This window comes from Hemicordylus capensis, chromosome 2 (assembly GCF_027244095.1).
Source record: "Hemicordylus capensis ecotype Gifberg chromosome 2, rHemCap1.1.pri, whole genome shotgun sequence".
Taxonomy (NCBI): Eukaryota; Metazoa; Chordata; class Lepidosauria; order Squamata; family Cordylidae; genus Hemicordylus; species Hemicordylus capensis.
The window spans coordinates 98,167,128-98,189,271 of NC_069658.1; the positions used below are offsets into that span (position 1 = coordinate 98,167,128).

Below are 22,144 nucleotides of genomic sequence, written 5' to 3' on the forward strand. Positions count from 1 at the left end.
AACTTTCTACCACTAGAGCGCTTTTACATAGAAAACAAAGTACAGCCTGTGTCTAGGGTGCCGCATGTGGTGATGGGACAATCCCTTTTGTATGTACATACACAGAGAAGTCTGACTGTCTTCTACTTATACAGTATTTTAATTTGAAAATCTCGTGAGTCTTTACATCTTAAATCTTAACATGCCATCTGCAGAGACATAAGTACACCTATCTTTGCACCTTATGTTCTTCTAACACACTATCTGTTGGAAGCCTGAGCAGAAAGTTGTTATGATCTTAAGGTTCTAAACATAATGATTAGTGCAGAAACAAACTTGAAAAGTACTAGTACAGGATGAAAAAAGAGATCATATTTGGCTGAAAGATCCAGCACTTTGATAGTACTGGTGATGGGATTGCTAATCTCATGATTTCTTGGATATACTGAAGACATCATGGCATAAGTTTCTGAGATCTTAAGATTGCTTTTTAAACTTGGTTCTAATAGTTGAGTAGGTATTTCACTCACTTTATGTAGGATTCCATCTTCTCTAATACCAGTCAGCTTTGAATATTCAGTTCTTTAAACACTGTAGTGTAATAGCTTCTAGGAATAGGCTCTTGAGCACTATGTGGATAGCTCTGTTCATTTTAGAATTGGTATCTGCTGTATCTAACCCACCTTAAGTGGTGCAGCGGGGAAATGCTTGACTAACAAGCAGAAGGTTGCTGGTTCAAATCCCTGCTGGTACTATATCGGGCAGCAGTGATATAGGAAGATGCTGAAAGGGCATCATCTCATACTGAGTGGGAGGAGGCAATGATAAAACTCTCCTGAATTCTACCAAAGAAAACCACATGGTTCTGTGGGTGCCGGGAGTCAAAATTGACTTGACGGTACACTTTACCTTTATCTGCTGTATCTACATCTGAAACTGTATAAGAAATTATAACCAATATCATTTTATATTCTGTAAAAACCTAGGGAGCCTTTAAAAGAGAGCTTAAAGGGTTTCAACTTTCTACCATTACTATTAGCACTTTGTAACAGGTGCAAAATAGTAAATGAAAGATATTTTGTCCATATCCTTAACCTAGATGGAATTTTATTAACTGCTGTTCACAAGAGTGCTTTGCTTCTATAAAGCACTTAGGTTTCCCACTCAAAACTTTCAGGATATATTTCTTTCAAGTACTTCTTTTAATTAAGTTGAAACTAGTTCAGCCTGAAAAACAAGGCTTGTTATCAAAAACATTACATCCAGTTTAATAACCCCTTTACTATTACGAATACACTTGTTCTTATAAGGATAAACCTTACAGATCTGAATTGATGTTGCTGGAAGCCAGCTTGTATTAAACTTTTTCCCAGAATCCTGGCATATGCACCAGCTCTTGTATTTTCTTGGGAATAACTTGCTTCATTCCTGCTTTTGCAAGTGACTGACTTCCAGCCACAATGTACAGTTGGTGTCATAATCACTTGTGGGATATGCACTGATGATCAGCAATAGAATGAGGGAAAAGGACACAGAATGAAATGCCAAGAACAGGTAACTGCGACAAATGATAAGAGTTGTGCAATAAGTCTTTAGGTAAAATCTTGAGGAATATTTTACAGTTGTAATCCTACTATTCCAGCTTTTTAATTCATGTTTACTTTTTGTACACTTTTATGCCTGTTGGAGCTTTTAAAATGATGGTTGCTACACAGGCTCAGTAGTAGAATTTGCTCCAAACATGAAGTAGAGCACAGCATTCTAGGCCCTGCTGGACTTTAACAACAGCAACAACAAAGCACATGTAAACCAGAAATGTTAACATAAATCATTTACTATAAGATGAAAAAACCTGTTTATATATTTTATTTGAGCTTTGACCTGGTAAACCAAAACATTTTTAAGTGGTTTCGCTATGAGTGGGCTCTGGGTCCATGTAAAGTTGTCGGTGTTTTAAATATAGTTGCTGATCACAGTCACATTTTTGTGATTAGTTTATTTCAAAAATAGATACGTTGATTATCCAAAGACATAAAGAAATCCAGTTGTTTACATGTCTCACCCCACTCATGTAGAAAAGAAGTCGTTAATCTCATAATGAGCAAACAGTTCATTGAAATACTCTAGAGCTGAACTTATATTCATCACCTATTTAGGCTTTGGACTGATACTGGCAATATTTAGATTGCCCAACTAGCTTATATAACTATTAGCTCAAAACAACAACAACCTGGGTTTGCAGTACAGCCCTTTCCTCAGGGATTGAAGCATTTCTTCTTGTCTGTCTCTGAAACATTATAGAATGCTAGAAGGCCAGATGGTTATGGGGTCTGATATCCATTGTTTCAAAATCACAGTCTTGCTTGAATCCAAACATACTGATGTATGGTGCAATAGGATTGTGCAGTGTTCTGATTGCATGGTGAAATTGCATCTCATGCTAGTGAGGGTGGAGTTTGCTGCTGTGGCTTTGTGTGTGACATAACGTAGATAGGGCTACTGCTATTGATGTAGCCATGCTCTCAGTTGAAATCTGATTCATGTTCTTGACACAATTGGATCGTATGCTGCTGTGGGAAAGGCTACGGTCCAGGTTAGATTCAGTTTGCTTGTTAATTCTCATTAAAGAGGTGTAATCATGCTTTGACCGTGGAGAGTTGTCAACTTTTTGGAGCTAGCTAAGGAAAGCTGTAGTAACAAACAGGTGATTTCAGCCCTGATTTAGTCATCCCATTGTGACAAAACAAAGCTTCCGGTGTGGCTGATCTTGTGTTTTGAGTGGCAATATTAAGTGTCCTAGGCCATGTTAGTAAAATTACAGGCATCTTAAAAATGGATACAAGTGCCTAGGAAACTAAAATGTTTTCCCTTCCCTGGTCCAAAAACTTCAGATATTCTTAGATAGGCAATGATTATGGATGGTTAGTGTAGTTAAAACAAGTTTCAGATGTGGGGTTGCAAGGCGTTATTTCTGGTTATGGAATTTGTGTAGTCTTTCCTCACACGTGGATCTCTCTTTAGCATGTTAATAAAGTATTGTTTTTGTGTTAAACCACACATGCAAGTTATTTACTGGACATTTTACTTGAAAAACCAACATTTGCAGTTCAGTATTATGCTTTTATTGTATAATTGCAAACTAATTGCTTATTAGGCCCAGTAGATATAACAACCACCATTTATATACCGCTTTTCAACTAAAGTTCCCAAAGCAGTTTACACAGAAAAATAACAAACAAACAAATAAGATGGATAATAAAATAATAATAAAGATATATGGATTTATGAAAAAGGTGAATTGGTTTTGTAATTGTTTTATATTTGTATATGTCCGGCAGCCACGTAACTCTGTATAGGATTGTGCTGAAATTCCTTTGAAATTGGTTGGTCTTACAGCAGTGAGAGATTGTCTTCTTTGTTTTTTCCCCTCTGACCTGACTTTGAAGACCTACCATACTGGTATTTCTGTCCAAATATTACCACCTTAAGTGGCATAGTGGGGAAATGCTTGACTAACAAGCAGACGGTTGCTAGTTCAAATCCCCGCTGGTACTATATCGGGCAGCAGCGATATAGGAAGGTGCTGAAAGACATCATCTCATACTGTGCAGGAGGAGGCAATGGTAAACCTCTCCTGTATTCTATCAAAGAAAACCACAGGGTTCTATGGGAGCCAGTAGTCAAAACCAACTCGACGACACACTTTACTTTACCTTAAATATACTGTAGTTCTGCCATTGCCCTTTCAGAACCGTACTCCCTGCTCACATTCTTTAAGATCAAGCCTGGGCTTAACAATTCCAAGGCGTCGGCTCACCAGGCACCTGGAAATTTAAGTATGATGCCTGAGCTAGGCAATGAACCAATGCTACCAGGAGAAGGATCGAGTGAGCAGACAAAGCTAGGGGCTGGTAGCTCTCTCCTCTTCCTGGTCTCATCTATCCATTGTCTGCCTGAGCCAGATGGATGCAACCAGGAGGAGGAGAGAGCAACCCACTCTTGCCTTCCTTGCTCACTCCTCCTGATTGCATCTTTCTGGTTTAGGCAGGTGATGGACCCACACAGCCAGAAGGAAGAATGAGCAAGTGAAGCGGAAGTGGATTGCTTCTTTCTCCTGGTCATGTTGCTCCATCATCTACCTGATGAATCATCATCAAGCACACACACACCCCAATGGAGCAGAGGGTGTTACTAGGGGCAAATAGCAAGTTCACACCCCAGAGTGGAGGATAGTCTGGCTCTTAAAATTTTGGGGCTGGCTCCTAGAGCTAAAGAAAACTTGTCAAGGTCTGGATTTGGTATTTAATAGATTTTATTTCAGTTCAAGATTGGTTTTTGAGATCAGAATTGGCCTCTTGTTAATGAAATAACAGATTAAATGTGTTACCTTGGCTTTATTTTGTCTGTTATCTTAGTATGATTGCATGTTTCTTAACACTATAGCTGAAGCTTTCCTTATGTTGGGAAGCACTATAAAGTCAGTGAAATGTTAAGTTATTACAAGTTCACTAATTATGGCTTCTAATGCTTATAGTTAAGAATGCTACACGTGCATAATATCACAACCTTTTTTAAAAACGGGAGTGCTAGTGCTTCACTTCAGCCTTGCCAGTAAGTTTCCAACATTTAGTACCCCACATGTCAAACATATGTGGCACATTGATTGCCTTTAAAGAAATAAAAAGGGCAACTCTTGAGTTTAAAAAAGCTTTCCTGCCTAGTCATTTGGGAGTGATTATTACTCTCTCCAGATATGATTTTAGTCAATGACTGAGACCAGATTCATTGAGAAAATAAATGCACTCTATTCAATTTTCTCAAGATAAGACTGTTTTTCACCTGAAGTGTTCAGTTTATCACAAACCTGTTTATAAGTTCAAAACCTAAGGATTAGAAACATGATTCACAAGATGTAGCTTACCTTACTAGCCAATAATTTGTGGTTATCTCTGCCCCTCCCAAGACCTTGTGGCAGGTGCAGAGGGCTTAGGAGAGGGAAGGGTAGTCAGCTGCTTACTATGCTGGACATTGGACACTTGTCCAGTGCAGTCAGAGATTCTCATTGCTGTGTGTTTAAGTCCTAGTGTGATATTAGAGAGTGAACCCAAGTTGCTAAAGAGATTAGTAGAGAGGGGCAGAGTCTCTCCTGCCCAGTGCAAGTGAGAGACTGCTCTCCCTCTGAGCTTCCTAAATGTACAGATGGCACTAGTGAAATAATGGATGACTCGGGAAAAGAGAAATGAATCTTGTTTTGTCCTAGCAACGGGGAGATAGGGAAAAGAAACCTTAGTTGTTCCAGCTGGCCACTTGATGACTTTTGTAGCCCCCAGATAGAAGTGAGCCTTGGCTCATATATATGACTTGGCTTGTTCAGTATTCAATGACGCTCATCTGAATGTGTCACTATTGAAAAGTATTGTTTGAGTTAGTGATTATTCTGAGAGCTCATTCACACAGTGCAAGTCATTACTTGGTACTGCAATCGAGTGATGAACATGTGTGAAGCAAGCTAAAGGCTTCGGTTCTGTGAACTCTTGGAAGTATGCTCCAACCAACTTGGCTGGACTAATCTCAAGTTAATGTGCACCTCAGCTGCAGTAAAATTATAGGAAAGCTTTTACATTGGCTTTTAAGAAAATTAAGTTAGCAGTCCAACTTTGTCTATAAATAATACATTGGAAAAAGAAAAGAGAATATTCAGTAGTTGGAGTACTTAGTAGCCTGATTTAATTTTCTTTCCCCACTATATCTTATTTATTTGTTTGGATTTTTGTACTGCTTTTCTGCATTTACCGAAACACCCAAAGTGATTTATAATATTATAATAAAAATAAACAAAAAAGTTACATAACACAAAGCAGCATTGTATCAGGCCATTGATTATCTTTTCATGAGCTGAGGACATGAGCTCCCTAGCCTGGGTGCCTTCTCTCTTGCTTTCCTCTCAGGGCACACTGGTCTTAAAGCAAAACTTTCAAGGCAGATGCAAAATAGAAAAGTAATTGTTTTCTACCTCTTTGTGATTTTTGTTTAATTTCCCCTGAAAAGGGGAAGGTGGATTCCTGCAAAAACCTGTTTTGTCATGCACTGTTACTTTAATTTGATAAGCAGCTGTATGTGCATAAATTTTTAGGATTTGATCATGGTCAAAGCTGTTTTTAAAAAATCAAAATTCTTCATTAGGAACATACTGCTGGAACTATAGATGATATGTAAATTAAGCAAGTTTTTGTGTGTGTAAAATTCATGTGGTTGGGAACAAGCAAAGCACATTGAAGTGCTGCCTTCAGCCATTGGAAAGTGTGCTTAGTCACCTCTTCTCTTTCCCACCCTCCCAGGCTCCAAAAAGATAAAAGCAAAAGCTGTGATTGTCAGGAGGCTGAATTCATATTACTCTACTACTTACTACTTGAGTTTGCTCACCTTAAAAGCCTAATAGGATCAGGTGGGGGGCTTCAGTTGGCCCCCCACCAAGTGATCAAAATAAGATAGAGTAAAACACAACAGAACAAGCTGCTAATTTAGCCTAATCACCATAACTGGGAAAGCAGAATGATGATTTTTATAATCCCATCAGCCTGAAGGAAGGAGTGCATTTTCAGTCTCGCTCCAAGAATGTGGTTTCCCACTAACTTTTAAAAGAAAACTAGCAGCTAGAGCAATCATTTTCTCCCAACAGGTATTTCATGAGTAACAGTTGACAATAGACTGAATTCTGAAATTTAGGAAAGATCTACTTTGTACTACATGGTATTTTGAATGTTCAGAATAATTCTGGATTAATTCTGGGATATGATTGAGTTTTTACTGTCTAAGTAGATAGCTGTATAGTTCAGCCAGCAGAACGCAAGTCAAGACTACTACATGCCCTGTATCCTTGGAGCTACCTTAGTATGGGTGCTGAACAATGCTTACATGCTTCAGGAAAGAGAATCCAGTACTGGGGGTTCCAGTGCACATACTGCTTTTAGAATGCCGCATAGGTCTCCTGTCAAGTGAAACACAGACAAGTTTGGATGTAGAGATGAGTTCATTGTGGCATGGGGAAGCTTGTCAAAATACCTGCTGCAGTCGGTGAATATGTGCTAATGGGGGAGAGCTGGGGAAAGGATAAGACTGGGAGCAAGGTTTCCTCTTTCGCTTACTTCCATGTTGATATAGCGTTACAAAATCCTATTGTGTTTGGTTATTGTATGATGTGATGATGAAACAAACACTTCATAGAAAGATGCACTTGAAATGTTAATCTAATTGAATGATTGGAGTATTTTTTGTACGTACTTGGCTCTGCAAAATTAGACTTGCTGGCTGACCCTCATTTGTACTTGTTATACTTTGCTTAACAGGTAAAATAGTTGGTAGTCTTGGCATTGACTATTAACTACAGTGGCACATGGAATCTGTCCTTAAGGCTATTTCACACACTTTGATATAAGCATTGTGCGAGTGTAAACACTTAATTGGCCCACCACTTCTCCAACAATAATGGGCACAACCCAGACTTTATTTATTTTAGTATATTTGTACACCACTCCAAACTCACATCTTTGGGCAGTTCACTACAATCATAAAACAATTTAAACAAACATTAAAACAGTTTAAAATCACAACTTAAAAGCTGTCAGAGATGGGGAGGCTCTTATTTCAACAGGGAACGCCTTCCAAAGCCTCAGGGTGCCAAAAAAGAAATCCCATCTCTTGAGTATTCACTAGATAAATTGGTGGCAACTGCAGATGAACCATTCCAGATGATCTCATTGGGTGATGCGGCTCATAACAAAGAAGACGTTCCCCCTCAGAGTAGGAGGTCATTAGCAACAAAGAGTTAATTTCACCACTTGTTCCTAGCAGACAGGAAGATTTCAGGTAGAGTTTCAGTTAACAGGAAGTCCAGCCTTCCTCCCAGCAGGTAGTGGGAGCAGGATCCCCAGTTGCTTTTCTGTCTTGCTCCTGGTCAGACACATCAGCTGGGGCTCCTGCTCCCATTGCCATCCAGCCTTCAGTCGTCGTCTTCAGTTCCTCTGTGTGTGGTGGTGAGCTGAACTCTACCTATCTTTCCCCCCTTGGAAATAATTTAGAAAAACTTTATTTTTCTTTCTGTCTTCTCTTCCTTTTCCTTACCCTCTCTGGATCTGTCCCAAGTGGGGTAAACTTTGACCGGTTCCCTCTCTGAGGATCCTGGTACTGCAGAGCAAGGTAGGGCCCATGCCAAGGCCTCCAGGAAGCGCTGCTATCTTTTGGCCTCCCCTCAGTGTGGGTTACCGGGGTGCAAAAGTGGGAAATCAGCTGCTGCCATATTGAGGTGTGAATGTGTGGTACGGGCCAAACCAAAACCAAAAAGGGGGCAGTCCAAGGAGAGCACATTCTGCTGCAAGTAGCCTGCAGCCACTGGCTTGCTGCTCACACACAAATGGGGGACCCAGTACAGGCGTCACTTCACTGTGGGCCTTGCTAGCTGCTCCAGCTGTCCAGCCTGCCTCTTCCTCCCCCTCCCCCCGCCCACGTAGCCCACTCACCCACACTGCTGGAGCCCTCAGTTGGTCTCTGGCATTGATGACACTAGGCCTGATGCTCGAGCTACTAGCCAGGCCGCTCTGCTGATAGTCTCCTTGCAGGCCACACCACTCATCCAGTCAGTAGTGCCCCTTCGAACACGCAGCTTGGGTGAAGCCCCAGAGCCTCTCACCTAGCCGGCTGACAGTTCTACTCCCCTCTGACACTTGCGTGTGCAGCTCTGCTGAGGCTACTTATGCTACTGCCCAGCCTTTATTGGCCCATTCACTCTGGGCCAGACACGTTTCTCTCAGCCTAACTTACTTCACAGGGTTGTTGTGAGGAGAAACTTAAGTATGTAGTACACCACTCTGGGCTCCTTGGAGGAAGAGCGGGATATAAATGTAAAATAATAATCATAATTCCTGCTCCTTGCCTTCCTCTGGCTCCTGAGTCCTCCATGAGGCTCATTTTCCTCCACTTGGAAGCTCCCGAGCTGCTCAGCTGCTGTTGGGCCGGGAGCTTCCTGGAAATGAGGGTGCACATGCACCCAAAAGGAAATACAGAATACATGCATGCTCTGAATGAGGACACACATGCACCCTGTATTTCCTTCAGGGCACATGTGTGCCTTCATTTCCAGGAAACTGCCAGCCTCGACATGCTGCCTGTTGAGGGAGTTTACCGGTGACTTCGGGCCTGCTGGACTGTATTGGTGCCAAGTACGGTGCATTGGGGGTTTGTGCCACCTTAATGGGGCTTCCCCCCTGTGTTCTAGGGCAATTCATTGTGTTGTGGGGCCTGGGCAGTGGTTCACGGGGGCCTTAGGAGGCACTGCAGTGGGGCTCCTCCCCAGTATTGTTCTCAGCCCAGCAGGGCCTCGTCTGCACTGAGCATGGCACATGGGGGTTGGTGATGCTGCGGTTGGCCTTGCCTCCTGGTGTTTCTCAGTCCCACTGGTGCCTTGTTGGCACCTTGTGATTTGCTCTCCAGCCCCCACCCCCCATGCTGCCCCTTACGTGCCATTAGCGGCATTCTCGGCTGGCTGAAGGGTGGGGGACCATTGGGCCAGGCAGCTCCCCTCACATCCCATTGGGATGTGGGCCTGCCCAGGGCTTCAGATGAGGTGTGTCCTCGGCTTTGCCGCCATGGTTCTTGCCTCTCCCCAACCCGGCCCCTTAAACACTGAGGCTGGTTGCTGCTGAAGAGAGCAATAGTGTATGTAGTGGAAGTTACTGCTGGATTTGGTAGGGCAGATTTGGCTTTTGCACGGAGGTGGGATGGTGGTATTTGCAAGGAGACTGTGGCTGAAACTAGTTGCCTGTGCTTTTTTGAGGACCCTGCCCCACAGTTTTCCGCACCTTCGTCAAGCCTGCCCTATTCTTTCTTTCTCCCTCTTGTAAAATCTGCACCATTCCTCTCTCGCCAAGCCTGCTCCTTCCTTTATTTCTTTCCCTCTCGTAAAATCCTGCACCATCCCCAGCCCCCTCTTCTTTCTCTCGCCAAGCCTGCCCCATCTTCGTCCTCTTCCTCTCTCTTTCCACCCCTCTCCCTCCCTCTTGTAAAGCTTGCACTCCCCCCCCCCAAAGCCTGCCCCATCCTCTTTCTTTCTCTTGTCAGCGCGGCTTCCACATCTCTTTCTTTCTCTTGTCAGCGCGGCTTCCACATGCGAACCATTGAAAGTTCAGGCAGTGTTGCCAATGGTTCTCCTTCCCTCTCTCTTCTCAAACCTGCCACATTCCTTTTCCCTCTTTTTCTTTCACTTTTTCTTTCTTCCTCTCCCTTGTCAAGCCTCCCCCATCCCCTTTCTTGTCTTCCACACTGGTGGGGTTTGTGAAGAATCAAAAAGTGTGTGGTGAAGGATCAAAGTGTAATTTTAATCAAAAATTAAGCAACTTCTCTTTTTGTCCTTACAAATGCTCCATGTTAAGTGGGATGATTCGGCAGAGGTGGAAAGGAAGAGCAATTCATTTTATCATTATGTATTTTGTACAAATTGTATTGTATTTATGTATTTTATTAGAATGAATTTTAATTTAATTTAGTCTTGCCCTGCCAGAACTTCAAAAGTTAAATTTTAATTAAATTCATCGTTTTAAAGTTACTTTAATTTGATTTAATTAATTGGTTTATATTAAGTGTTACTATAATAATCAGCGCCCTAAAAATTGACCTTGACCCTCATGACTCAAGTCACAGTTGGTTTCAGCCCACCAGGGCATTTGAGTTGTCACGCCTGGAATAGAGAGTTAAGGATGCAGCCCTATGATCTCTCTGTCTGTCCAGGAGCTGGTAGCTAAAGAACTGAGGGATGCTTAACCATGTGGGTGTGTGCCCAACACTCCCTTTAGCCCCCACATTAGGCTCGCAAGACCCTGTTCAGAGAGAGATCAAGGGCATTCGTGCCCACAGCCTGACACAAGGGGCATCTTCTTCAGTTAGCATTCCTGATTGACTGGGTAGACTTCAGGGCGCAGAAGGTGCTGCTACTCATTTTCAGGTTTGGGGGGAGGATTTCCCAGAAGCCCGCATTGCACTGCCCAGTGAGAATCCTCCTCGCCCTATCACTGCGACTGCTACAGTCATCCCTTGTCAACTGCAGTTTCCCCAATCATGGTTTGAATATCCACGACTGGGAAATTGTGACCGATCTCGCCAATCACAACCTGAGTACCTGCGGTTTGGCAAGATTTTTTTAGTGACTTGGGGTGGGTGGGTTCTGCAGTGTTGAAGAGTTTAGAGGTTCAATCCATTCATTCCTCTTGCTGACCCTGCCAAATCCTCGTGATTTAAAGTGACATTGAGTAAGTTTTGAACAATTGATTTCAGTTGTTCAGAAGTGCCTTTTGAGCAATTTTTGGGGATTCACAATTTTCCAGAGGTTTAATTTGCTCACTCCTCTTGCTTATTATTGGTTATTTAAAGGGATTCCGAGTGATTTTTGTCAGGAGGGGGGGTATTTGTTTGATTTTTGGCCTTTTCACAACTGCAGGTCCCCTGACCCCCTGTTCCCCATTGTTGTTCGCCATATACGAATGTGGTGATAATTCTAGTCTCTGAATCAAAGCCTGAGGATATGGTTAACTGCACTACTGCGGATAAGGAGGAGGGTGAGCTATCTGAGGATTCCTCTTCTCAGCTGGCTAATCCTATTTCACATTTGTTTTCTTAGGATGCCTATGAGGTTATCTTGGCTAAGGCTAAGTGAGTTAGCTGCTTCGGCCCCTACAGAGTCATTGGACAATCTGTCCCAGTCGTCCTTGATCACAGGATGTTTTCTCGGCTGCTAGTCACCAACCACCTGTTGTTTCCTCCCACCCCTACTTTCGCAATACCATGCTTGCAGAGTGGGCTATCCCAACTACTACTAAGCAGGTTGGTTCCTTTACAAAAATAAACTCTGTCCTGCCTGGTGAAGCAATGGCAGGACTCTCCATCCCTGCCACTGATGCACCCATCACGGCCCTTGTATCTGGGCAGTCATAAATAAAGGCGAACAGCTTAAAGTGCATGAGGAAAGGAGGAATGACACCCTGCTCCGTAAGTCTCATGAGGTGTTGGCTGCAGCTGTCAGAGCAACAACTTCAACATCCATTTTCACAAGGGCCTCTGTGCTCTGGGTAAAGGACCTGCTCTTACAGGTAGTACCAGGTCAAACCAAGCTATGCCAAGGGTTGAACAAGCTGGCAAAAGCTGCCGCCTTTATGGCAAACACTTGGACTCCATCCATGCAATCTCCAGAACAATGGTTGTGAATGTAGCTATTTGCAGAGCCTTATAGCTTAACAAGGCTAAATCCAAGTTTAACTTGGCCTCCACACCACAGTTGCCTCACACCCCACTCCAGCCGCCTTGGTTTGCCTATCTGCTGGCCCTCTTCCACTGTTTTCCCATAGCACCTGCTTCAATGGCCAGACCTGCTGTTTCAGGGACCCCTGCTACTCCCAGACTGAACTCCTTACAACTCCACGCATGGAGGCTGAGCACATGACCTTAGAGGGGTATTCCAGGACAGGACAGTACATAATGTTGGTGGTGTTTTGCCCTTCTGCTAATTGTCTTTATCAGGCTACATAGCCACTTTCCTTGGCTGGGCAGGGAGGAAGGAGGTAGACTACCTTTTGGCATCTATTCCACACGTGTTTGGCCTGGATCAAGGACTGCAGCCCAGCACCTGGAGCATCAGGCTTCTGCCCTGTCCTCAGTTCTTAAACTCAGAGGAACAAAGTTGTCCTTTGCACCTTTGCATTTCCCATTTTTGGGGGGGCAGGGTGGGGCACAAACATAGCCCAATCTCCAGTCCACTGGTTCACCTCCTGGAAGCTTTACAGTCTTAATGCACTAACACAGGCCGCTTTTGAGCCACTGGCATCCATTCTGCTCAAGCTGCTCTCTTGTAAGGTCCTTTTCTTGGTGGCCGTTAGAACATAAGAACAGCCCTGCTGGATCAGGCACAAGGCCCATCTAGTCCAGCATCCTGTTTCACAACAGTGGCCCACCAGATTCCTCTGGGGAGCTCACAGGCAAGAGGAATGTACATGCCCTCTCTCCTGCTGTCGCTCCCCTGCAACTGGCATTGAGAGGCATCGTGCCTCTGAGGCTGGAGGTGGCCGACAGCCACCAGACTAGTAGCCATTGATAGACCTGTTCTCCATGAATCTGTCTAAGCCCCTTTTAAAGCCATCTAAGCTGAGGGCCATCACCACATCCCATGGCAAAGAATTCTACATATTAGTTATGCACTGTGTGAAAAAGTACTTCCTCTTGTCGGTCCTAAATTTCCCAACCTTCAGTTTCACGGGGTGACCCCTGGTTCTAGTGTTGTGAGAGAGGGAGAAAAATTTCTCTGTCCACCCTCTCCACTCCATGCATAATTTTATACACTTCGATCCTATCTCCCTTTAGTTGCCACTTTTCCAAGGTAAAGAGCCCCAGATGCTGTAGCCTAATAAGAACAAGCACAGTGTTTGGATCAGGCATAGTAATTGCATCTGCTTACAGATTTTCAGAACTGGGGGCACTCTTGGTTTGGAAGGAACCAAATATTTTCCAACCAGGTGCTGTGGTTTTGAAAATCAACCCTACCTTCATTCCTAAGAACAACTCATTTTACTTCATGCAGGAGGTAGTTTTGCCCTCCTTCTGCCCTCGACCAAAGCACCCTAAGGAGCATCTCTGGCATAAGCTTGATGTGTACAGGGCTCTGTGCATTGATATTAACAGAACCAAGGAATCCTGTAGGTCAGAGGCACTCTGTTTCCTTCCACAGTGCCTCCCTGGGGTCCAAAGTCTTGCATGCTGGATAAGGGTGTGCATTGCCATAGCATACCAGATTGTGTTCCAGTTCTGCAGGCTCATCAGTTCTGACCCTGCACAATAAGTATCTCCGCCTGATTTAGATTCAGTCTGTTTATTCCTCATCCAGTCCATCATTGCCTCTAGGCTGGCATTTAGGGAGATTATGCCTCTATGATGCTGACATGGAGAAATAGATGTGGGTGTCTTCAGCATACTGATAACACCCTGCACCAAAATCTCCTATTGTTTTCATGTAGATGTTAAAAAGCATTGGAGAGACAGTATGGAGCGCTGCAGGAATCCATACAAAAGTTCTTATTATGAAAAACAGTCTCCAAGTTATACCGTCTGGAATCTATGTGAGAGGTAGGAGCGTAGCTCTTGCAAAACAGTGCCTCCCATTCCTACCCCTCTCAGACAGTCCAGAAGGATACTGTGGTCGATAGTATTGAAAGCCGCCTAGAGATCCAGAAGTTCCAACAGACTCGCATTCCCTCTGTCAATTTCCAGTTGGAGATAATCCAACCAAGGCAATCTTCACCTCATAGTCCGTCCAAAAACCAGTTGGAAATCGGTCTAGATGGTCAGTTCCTTACAAGACTGGGAGGAATCAAGATGGCTCTCTGGTAACAGCTTAGGCCGAGAGCACCATGACGGTTTGATTTTTATTCTCCTCCCTCCAAGACTGTCTGGAGCTGGGAGGCTGCCACCCTCTCAATTACCTTGCCCAACCATGGAAGGTTAAAGTCAGGCCTGTAGTTGCTTAACTCTGAAGGATCCAGTGCAGACTTCTTCAGAAGAGGTCTAATAATTGTCTCCTTAAGTCAGGAAGGTATCCTGTCCTCCCTCAGAGAAGCATTTATAATATCTACCAGGTCCTCTACAACAACCCCTTTGCCAGATAGTATAAGTCATGTTGGACAAGGGTCAAAAGTACAGGTTGTAGGCCACACTGTTTCAAGCAGCTTGTCTACATACTTAGTCACAAACTGAAACTGATCCAGTCTAACCACACAAGAGTTACATCTCCACATTAAACTGCAGTAATTGTGGAGTCTATGTCTTGAGTCGGCCCGAATACGGGAGATTTTATTCACAAAAACACTCATTGAAAACATTACAACGGGTAACTGATGGTTGCAAATTCAGGAGGGAGGGGCATGTACTAGCCCTCTCACAACTTTAGACAGCTTCACTGGACATGAGCTTGCAGATGAAATGAAAGCAGAAAAAACACTGCTGCTTTGCTACATGCATTGCCAGAACATGTGTCTTCAAATGTGCTCTTGTGTTGTAATCTGTTGGATTTGAATAATCTTTCTTCACTTGCTCTCCAGTTGCAAACTGGAGGAGACCTGGTCTTGTGAAGGCAAGCATGAATTGTCTCCTTTGCTAATCAGGATCCCATTTGAATGGGAGACTACACGTGAGCACTGTAAGATATGAGGCCACACTGGGTAGCGTATTCCAAGTTCCCTTACTGGCATTTCCAGATAGGGCTGAGAAAGACTCCTGCCTGTGAGCTTGGAGAAGCCATTGCCAGTCTGGGTAGACAATACTGAGCTAGATGGACCAGTGGTCTGACTCGGTAGAAGGTAGCTTCCTATGTTCCTACCTTGCTACCCATGTAATTCCTATATATACCATGTAATTCCGTTCCTACCCATGTAATTCTTCCATATATCATGGGGCCAGTTTTGAAGCGGGTCAGAGAGAACACTTAGGACCAGTTATGCCTATTGTCCTGATGAGTTTACTGTTTCAGCTTTCCATCAAGGCATCAACAGAATCACTGACCAGTTAGTCATGACTAAGTTGCATTGAAATGAATGGAACATAAGCTAGTCATGACTGACTTCAGTAGTGTGTAGTTATACAACAGCTGATACGACATATTTATATATCATTTTTCAACGAAAGTTCCCAAAGCAGTTTACATAGAGAAATAAAAAAGAAGATAGATCCCTGTCCCCAACAGGCTCACAGTCTGAAAAAGAAACACAATGCAGACACCAGCAACAGCCACTGGAAGAATGCTGTGCTGGGGATGGATAGGGCCAGTTGCTCTCCCCCTGATCAATAAAGAGAATCACCACTTTTAAAGGGTGCCCTCTTTGCTCATTAAGCAGAGGACTAGTCGTGACTAACAAGTCTGAATTCTGGCTCGTATATTCATGGCTAACTTATGTGATCCTTCTTTTCCCCATCCCTGTGTTTAAGGGGAAATATTATGCAAATAATGTGTACATAGGGCTGCATATACAGTATGCTGAAAGAATGTTGGTACTCAACCTTTTGTGGTTTCCTACCACATGTACGTGGGCTCTGTTCTGGTATGTGAATCATTCCTTAAGTCTAGGGACTTGACCATTCCTTCCATAGGGATGTATTCATTCCTCTGAAAGGAATTATGTCATTTTATTTGTACATAGTATTTGTGTTCAGTTTTGTTGAGCACTGTACAACACCAAATGCCAGTTGTACAAAGAGATTCTTACCAAATTGTAGCATTCTCACTAAGGACACCCTACATCTGTGTATTGCATACAGTTTACAGTATATTGCTTATGGGTGATGGTTGTGTTTATACATAGGTGGTTGGGGAATAACTTTCAGTTGTGATGAAAAGCCTGGCTGCCTGCTGTTTAGTGAAGTCATAGTCTCTCTTGCACTAATCTAAGTATATTAGTGGGGCATTTTAGAAATGATTTTGCATTCTTGTCAAAGTGATGCTAGTTAAGGTTGGGCAAGGTGTTTTGGTGGCTGAATCAAATGTATGGAAAAACCTTAAGTGTTAAAGAATTTTATGTAGCTTTATTTCTGCCTTGAGATTGTTTTAATGAAAGGCGGCATACAAATTTAACAATAAATAAATCTCTCGCTGTATAGTGTGTGAAAAAAGTGTAATAGAGTATGTCAGTCCTAAAGAAGAATGAGAGGGCATATATGTTTGTATATACTACTATATCTGTTGTTGCATACTCCTTTTGAAATGGATTTGATATTGAATAGAAGATTCCTTAGTACCTTTAAATATATGGCACATAGGGCACAATCAAATCAAAATTAAGCATGGATCAATTCCATTGGGCAGCATAACAAATGGGAGGTGGCTTATAAGTATCAGTAATATTGATTTCAGTGGGATAAAGGCATGTAAACTCTCCAGTTAAATACTCTCCCATTGAAATTAGTGGGATTGAAAGATACTTAATTCTGGCTAGATTGCATGTGCTTGCATAAAGTATTTGAAGATTTTGGTCTGTGCATAATTCTGAGTTTTGTATTCTCTCTCGGTCATTGTCCTCAAGTTTTCAAGGGTGAGATATGAATTTGATGCTTTGATACATGAACAGGCAATGTTAAAAAGAAAATGTGTTGAATTAGTTATTTGTTTAAACATGCCTATTATCTTCTTTTGTAGTTTAAGGAAGCAATCTCCAAGCATTTTAAAGCTCACATTGACCAACTTGTGTTGATATTTGCTGGAAAAATTTTAAAAGATCAAGATACGTTGACCCAACATGGAATTCATGATGGACTTACTGTACACCTTGTCATCAAAACACAAAACAGGTAGGCTGACTGGTGGGATCTCTTATTTAATTATGCACAATTATTTCTATGTGTAACCGGTGTTGGTAAAATCTTGTTCCTAAGATTTTGAAAGTGTTTCCATCTTAAATTGATGATATAGACTAGGACATAAAAACTTCTGAAATAGCAAACAGAACAAGCTATGTACCAATGCATGCTTCCTGTGGTGGTTCTGTGTGGCCGCCTTACTAATTTACATACAGTATTGAGATATTATTTATATAGTATTTGACTCTTCCTGCGGGAGGGCTGTCTTTGACACTGCTAATTTCTAATCACAAAACTTTCGGATTGTCTCGTTTAGTCCCTCTGTCAAATTTTGCCATTTCATTAATGCTTAGATTTGCATTGGCAAGTACTAGAATCTGCTTCAATATTCTAAGTGAGGGCAATTCTTCACACATAAACCCAGTACTAATGTCTTGGGGGAAGCTTTTACCTTGGAAGGGGTAAAGACTTAAGGAGTGACGCTTACAGGTCAGGTGTTTTGTAGCAGGTAACCACTGTGCCTATTAGTGCACGTTATTGGACCAAGAAAGAGTCACAGCTTGTCACTCATGTAATGTTCACATTACAAGTAAGTTTTTCCCCCAGAACAAACATTTATATTTCTGTGGGCAAATGTGATGTGAGCCTAAGAGAACATCACTGGCAACAATTTACTGCGTTGTTTTAAGATAGTGGGTTTTCTTTGTCTTTTCTGTCAATGTTTGACAGCATAGATGCTTCCGCAGCTCAGTCTTGTTTTTGGAATATACATATTTGGTATATAGTGTGCTCTACTTTCACATTTATTAGACTGCCACTTGCATCTGAAGCAAATTTTATAGCATCATATTAAAATCAATGGGGCATGTAATTAAATATTTAGAACAGGGGTGCCAGGCTCAAAATATGAGTCACCCTTGCCCATAATGATTTATTGGACTATTATGTGAATTTCTTTAAAAGATCACCTGTCCAAGACTGGCTGCAAGACAGCTTAACTTTGAAATTCTTTGAAGTCTAGGAAACAGTTGCAAGCAGCACAAGCCATTTCTTGTTGGACATAATTATTGAAGCCTCATTAATGCCACTATCAAAAGGCGAATCTGATCTTTGTGGAATTTTCATCTCTAATAAAACCAAATGGGAATCAGGAGTTTGGGATATCCAGGAAGAACTTGTATCCGCAGATTTGTGAATCTGTGGACAGGTAATAAGACACGTGACCTTGGAATACACAGGGGGAAAGGGGGGGGGACACATTGACCTCGCATATCCACGGGTCGGGGTGGCTGGAAATGACCATGGAGGTAATTTCCAGTCTCCATGTTGTGTTTCAGAGCCTCAAAATGGCTGTTTTATTTTTAAAAAGGGGAAACCCAAGCAATTTTTGGCCGATTGTGGGGCATTCCGGGGCACAGTGCAACTCAGGGGGAGCACCTAAGTACGATATGCAGCTTCCCCCTGCATTCCCCACCCCCCGCGAAATTCAGTGTGTCGTTGATGTTTTCCCCAAACTGGGAACCTAACACCCAATTCCCCATTGCCACAATGATTCTATATTCACTGTTTCCATATCTGTGGTTGTACCATGGAACGAAACCCATGCAAATATTGAGGTCCTCCTGTATTCCATTCTGTATTCACTGACTTTCAAGAGCATTGAGGTTTGCTTTTTCTTCATTAGAAAGCAGAATTGCAGGAGCAAGAATCCCTCTGGAATATTTTTCTGAGCAGACTGACAAGGCAGCAGACTTCTCATGTTGTTGCATCATAATGTAGTAGTTCTAACAGTTGTAATATTTATAAAGCAATAGAGGACATCCTTACAGTAATTAACTTAAAAACAATCAAATCTTTGGATAACAGAACAGAATTCTCCCCAGACAATAAATTCAATAGCATGAATTGTGGGTTCAAACTTACACTCTGATTTGTAATTTTGCTTGTTTCTTTAAATACTTCAGGCCAAAAAGAGGAGATGGAGGGGCAGTTCCATCATAAATGAAAACAAGTTCCCCTTGACCCATAACAATTCCAACAGAGGGGAATCCTTTCTTAATATGAGCTAATTTTGATGGTCAGGTACCATTTATGATACACCTTGAGGAAGTTCTCCTTAATTTGAGCTAAAGATGAAGTAATTGGCTTAATTTCCATATACTATTCCAATCTGTCATTAATTTCCTTTTGAAAATTACTCTCCCAGCTCAGCTTAAGGCCAGTTAGGTGATTAGTTACTTTATCAATAACATTGTACAATTTAGAAATCAGATTTAAGAATGACTCTGAGGCTTCTAAGACTAGTCCTTCAATTTTTTGCCCACTGGCTTGTGCTGCAATTCTTGGATTGGAAATAAAAGACATGAAATGAAAAAGATAAAACTAGGAGCATTTTATATCAGTAGGCCTTTCTCTTAAGTCTAAACTAATTGGCTTGCCTGAGTTGTAGAAATCCTTCAATCTAATTGTCTCGTCTTCTGAATCTTGAAACGTGAATGAGTGTAAATATCTCAGGTAAATTTGGATGACTGAAGAATAGAATAAGAGGAGAGAATGGTGTAGCTAAAATCTTATACCAAATAGCTAATTTTTTCCCCAAATTTTAAACATGGCAGTCAAGAATGAGTTACCAGATACTCTTGAATTCTGGTAGAAAGGGCAGGCTTTTTATATTATGTAGATACTTTTCAGGGATTTTAATTTTAGCTCAAAGTTTAACTTCCAAGTAAGCCAACAACCATAAAATATTCCGGAGATGTGTGGCTTCAAAATAAGCAAGCAAGTTTGGAATTCCCAAACCACCCTGAGATGTCTTTGTGCTGTGACAGAATCTCGCTTTTTTGCCAGCATGTATGAAAGAAAAAAACGTGTTTTCCATCTCTACAGTTTGTGCAAGGGCAAATAAATAGGCAAAACCTGAAATAAGAACAGTAATCTGGGGAGCAAAAACATTTTTGTGGCTGCTATCTAACCTAACTAACCAGGAAAGATTAACTGCTTCCCATTTTTTATTTTTATAAATTTTATTAGCTGTGATATGTTTCTGGAGATGTGAACACCTAAATACCTTATCTTAAAAAATTTGGGAACTTCAGAAAGTTTTAGTATTCTATTTTGAGAGTTGGGACCAATTCCAGAGCAAATAAATTTTGATTTAAAATAGACCTGCCACTTTTTCAAATTTGATAAGCTTACCTTGTACAGACAGACTGGCCCACAAAGGATCTGATGGAATTAAAGCAATGTCATCTGTTTATAAGCTAATTTTCTGTTGTATATTGTTAATATTGAGACCTTTAATACATTGGATACATCTAATGGCTTGAGCAGTCAGTTTTATAGAGAGAATAAATAAACACAGGGAGTGCAGGCATCCCTGTTTTGTACACTTCATAACGTTAAATGAATTGGAATCCCAATAATTTATTCGAATTGTTGAAGTGGATTTTACTATAAAGTGGTTGAATAATACTGATGAAACCTGAACCTTTCTGGAGATGCTCCACAAGCTTAATCCCATTAGGACCATTGTAGCTGATCAAAGGCCTTACATACATATAAAGTAATTATGACAAGTAGAACATTTCTTTTCTTTTCTTTACAGTGCTTCAAGCAATTTAGTATTTGGTGGATTGGGTCAGTAATCTGCCTTATCTTAATAAAGCCTGTTTGGTCAGAATTTACATATAAGATTATAAAGATATTCAGCTTTTTCACCTAACAGGCTGTGAAGTTTTTAAAGATCTGGTTAAGTAGGGCAAAGAACAAGCTAGTTTTTGCTGTGATATCTGAATGCAATAACACCTGACTCGTTCTAAATGGAGTTCTCAAATAATTCAGGATCTGAAACTGGGATACAATTTTCAGATTCTAGTTTGTTTGTTTTTGCACACTCTGATTAGAACAAGCTAGGATTATTTGTGTTCAGCCGTCACAGCAACTGCTGGCTTCTTCTAAGCCAGAAGTAAAATTCTTCTTCCTTGTGCATGTGGAGTGCAGGGTGGCACAGGACTGCATGCCCCAGACTTAGGGTCATTGCAAGGAACCAGGATTTTAAAATGGTTCTGCATGTCTCAACCAGGATACTAGAACTTCAGTGATGATTAATTTGGTGTAAAGAGAGATGTTCATCTTTGGGGCATATCTACATGTTCTACAGTTCCATTAATATTTGCCAACTTGACAGGGAAAAATTCCTTTTGCACATTTTTAAAGTACTGTGGGAAAGCCAAACCATCTTATGAACAAGCGTGTCAGTCAAAACATAGTTCTTGTTTTGGAAGAAGAAATATTTAACATACTGATAAATGGATAATTTAATTGCCTCTGAAATTCTGTATTCAAGATCTAGACGTGTCCAGTGACATTTGAGATAATTTCTGTTTTTTCTTCTGCATTTCTGTGCTAAACTTCTTCATACTTCATGTCCGTGTTTTTATTACTTAGATCACATGATAATTCAGCTCAACAGACAAATACTACAGGGAATACTGCTACCACATCAGCATCCACTAGTAATACCTCTACAAATTCAACAAACAGCAGCCCTTTTGGTCTGGGTAAGGCTCTTCTATCTTGTTGTCAGAAGACTTTTCTGGTAGGAAAAGAATGCTTTTTCTATAGTTCAGATATTTGACTTATGACTTGTCTATGGGACTATCTATCTATCTATATATCTTGCTGTGACTTTTAAAAAATTATTTTTGATTTGTTTCAAAATGTTCCCTTTTAGCAGGTAGCCTCTTTTCATCTCAACTTAAGCAATAATGAGCTTTAGACTATTGTGGTG

The 22,144-nt window shown here is 41.6% G+C and overlaps 1 protein-coding gene across 2 annotated transcripts in view; it reads left to right on the forward strand.

Moving 5' to 3' along the window:
- The window catches only part of UBQLN1 (ubiquilin 1), a 53,141-nt gene that overhangs the window by 895 nt on the left and 30,102 nt on the right, over positions 1-22,144 (forward strand). For both annotated transcript variants that reach the window (XM_053295713.1, XM_053295714.1), the window contains exons 2-3: positions 17,195-17,346; positions 21,802-21,914. In XM_053295713.1, coding sequence (XP_053151688.1) covers positions 17,195-17,346; positions 21,802-21,914 — 265 coding nt within the window. The remainder of the gene's footprint in view (positions 1-17,194; positions 17,347-21,801; positions 21,915-22,144) is intronic.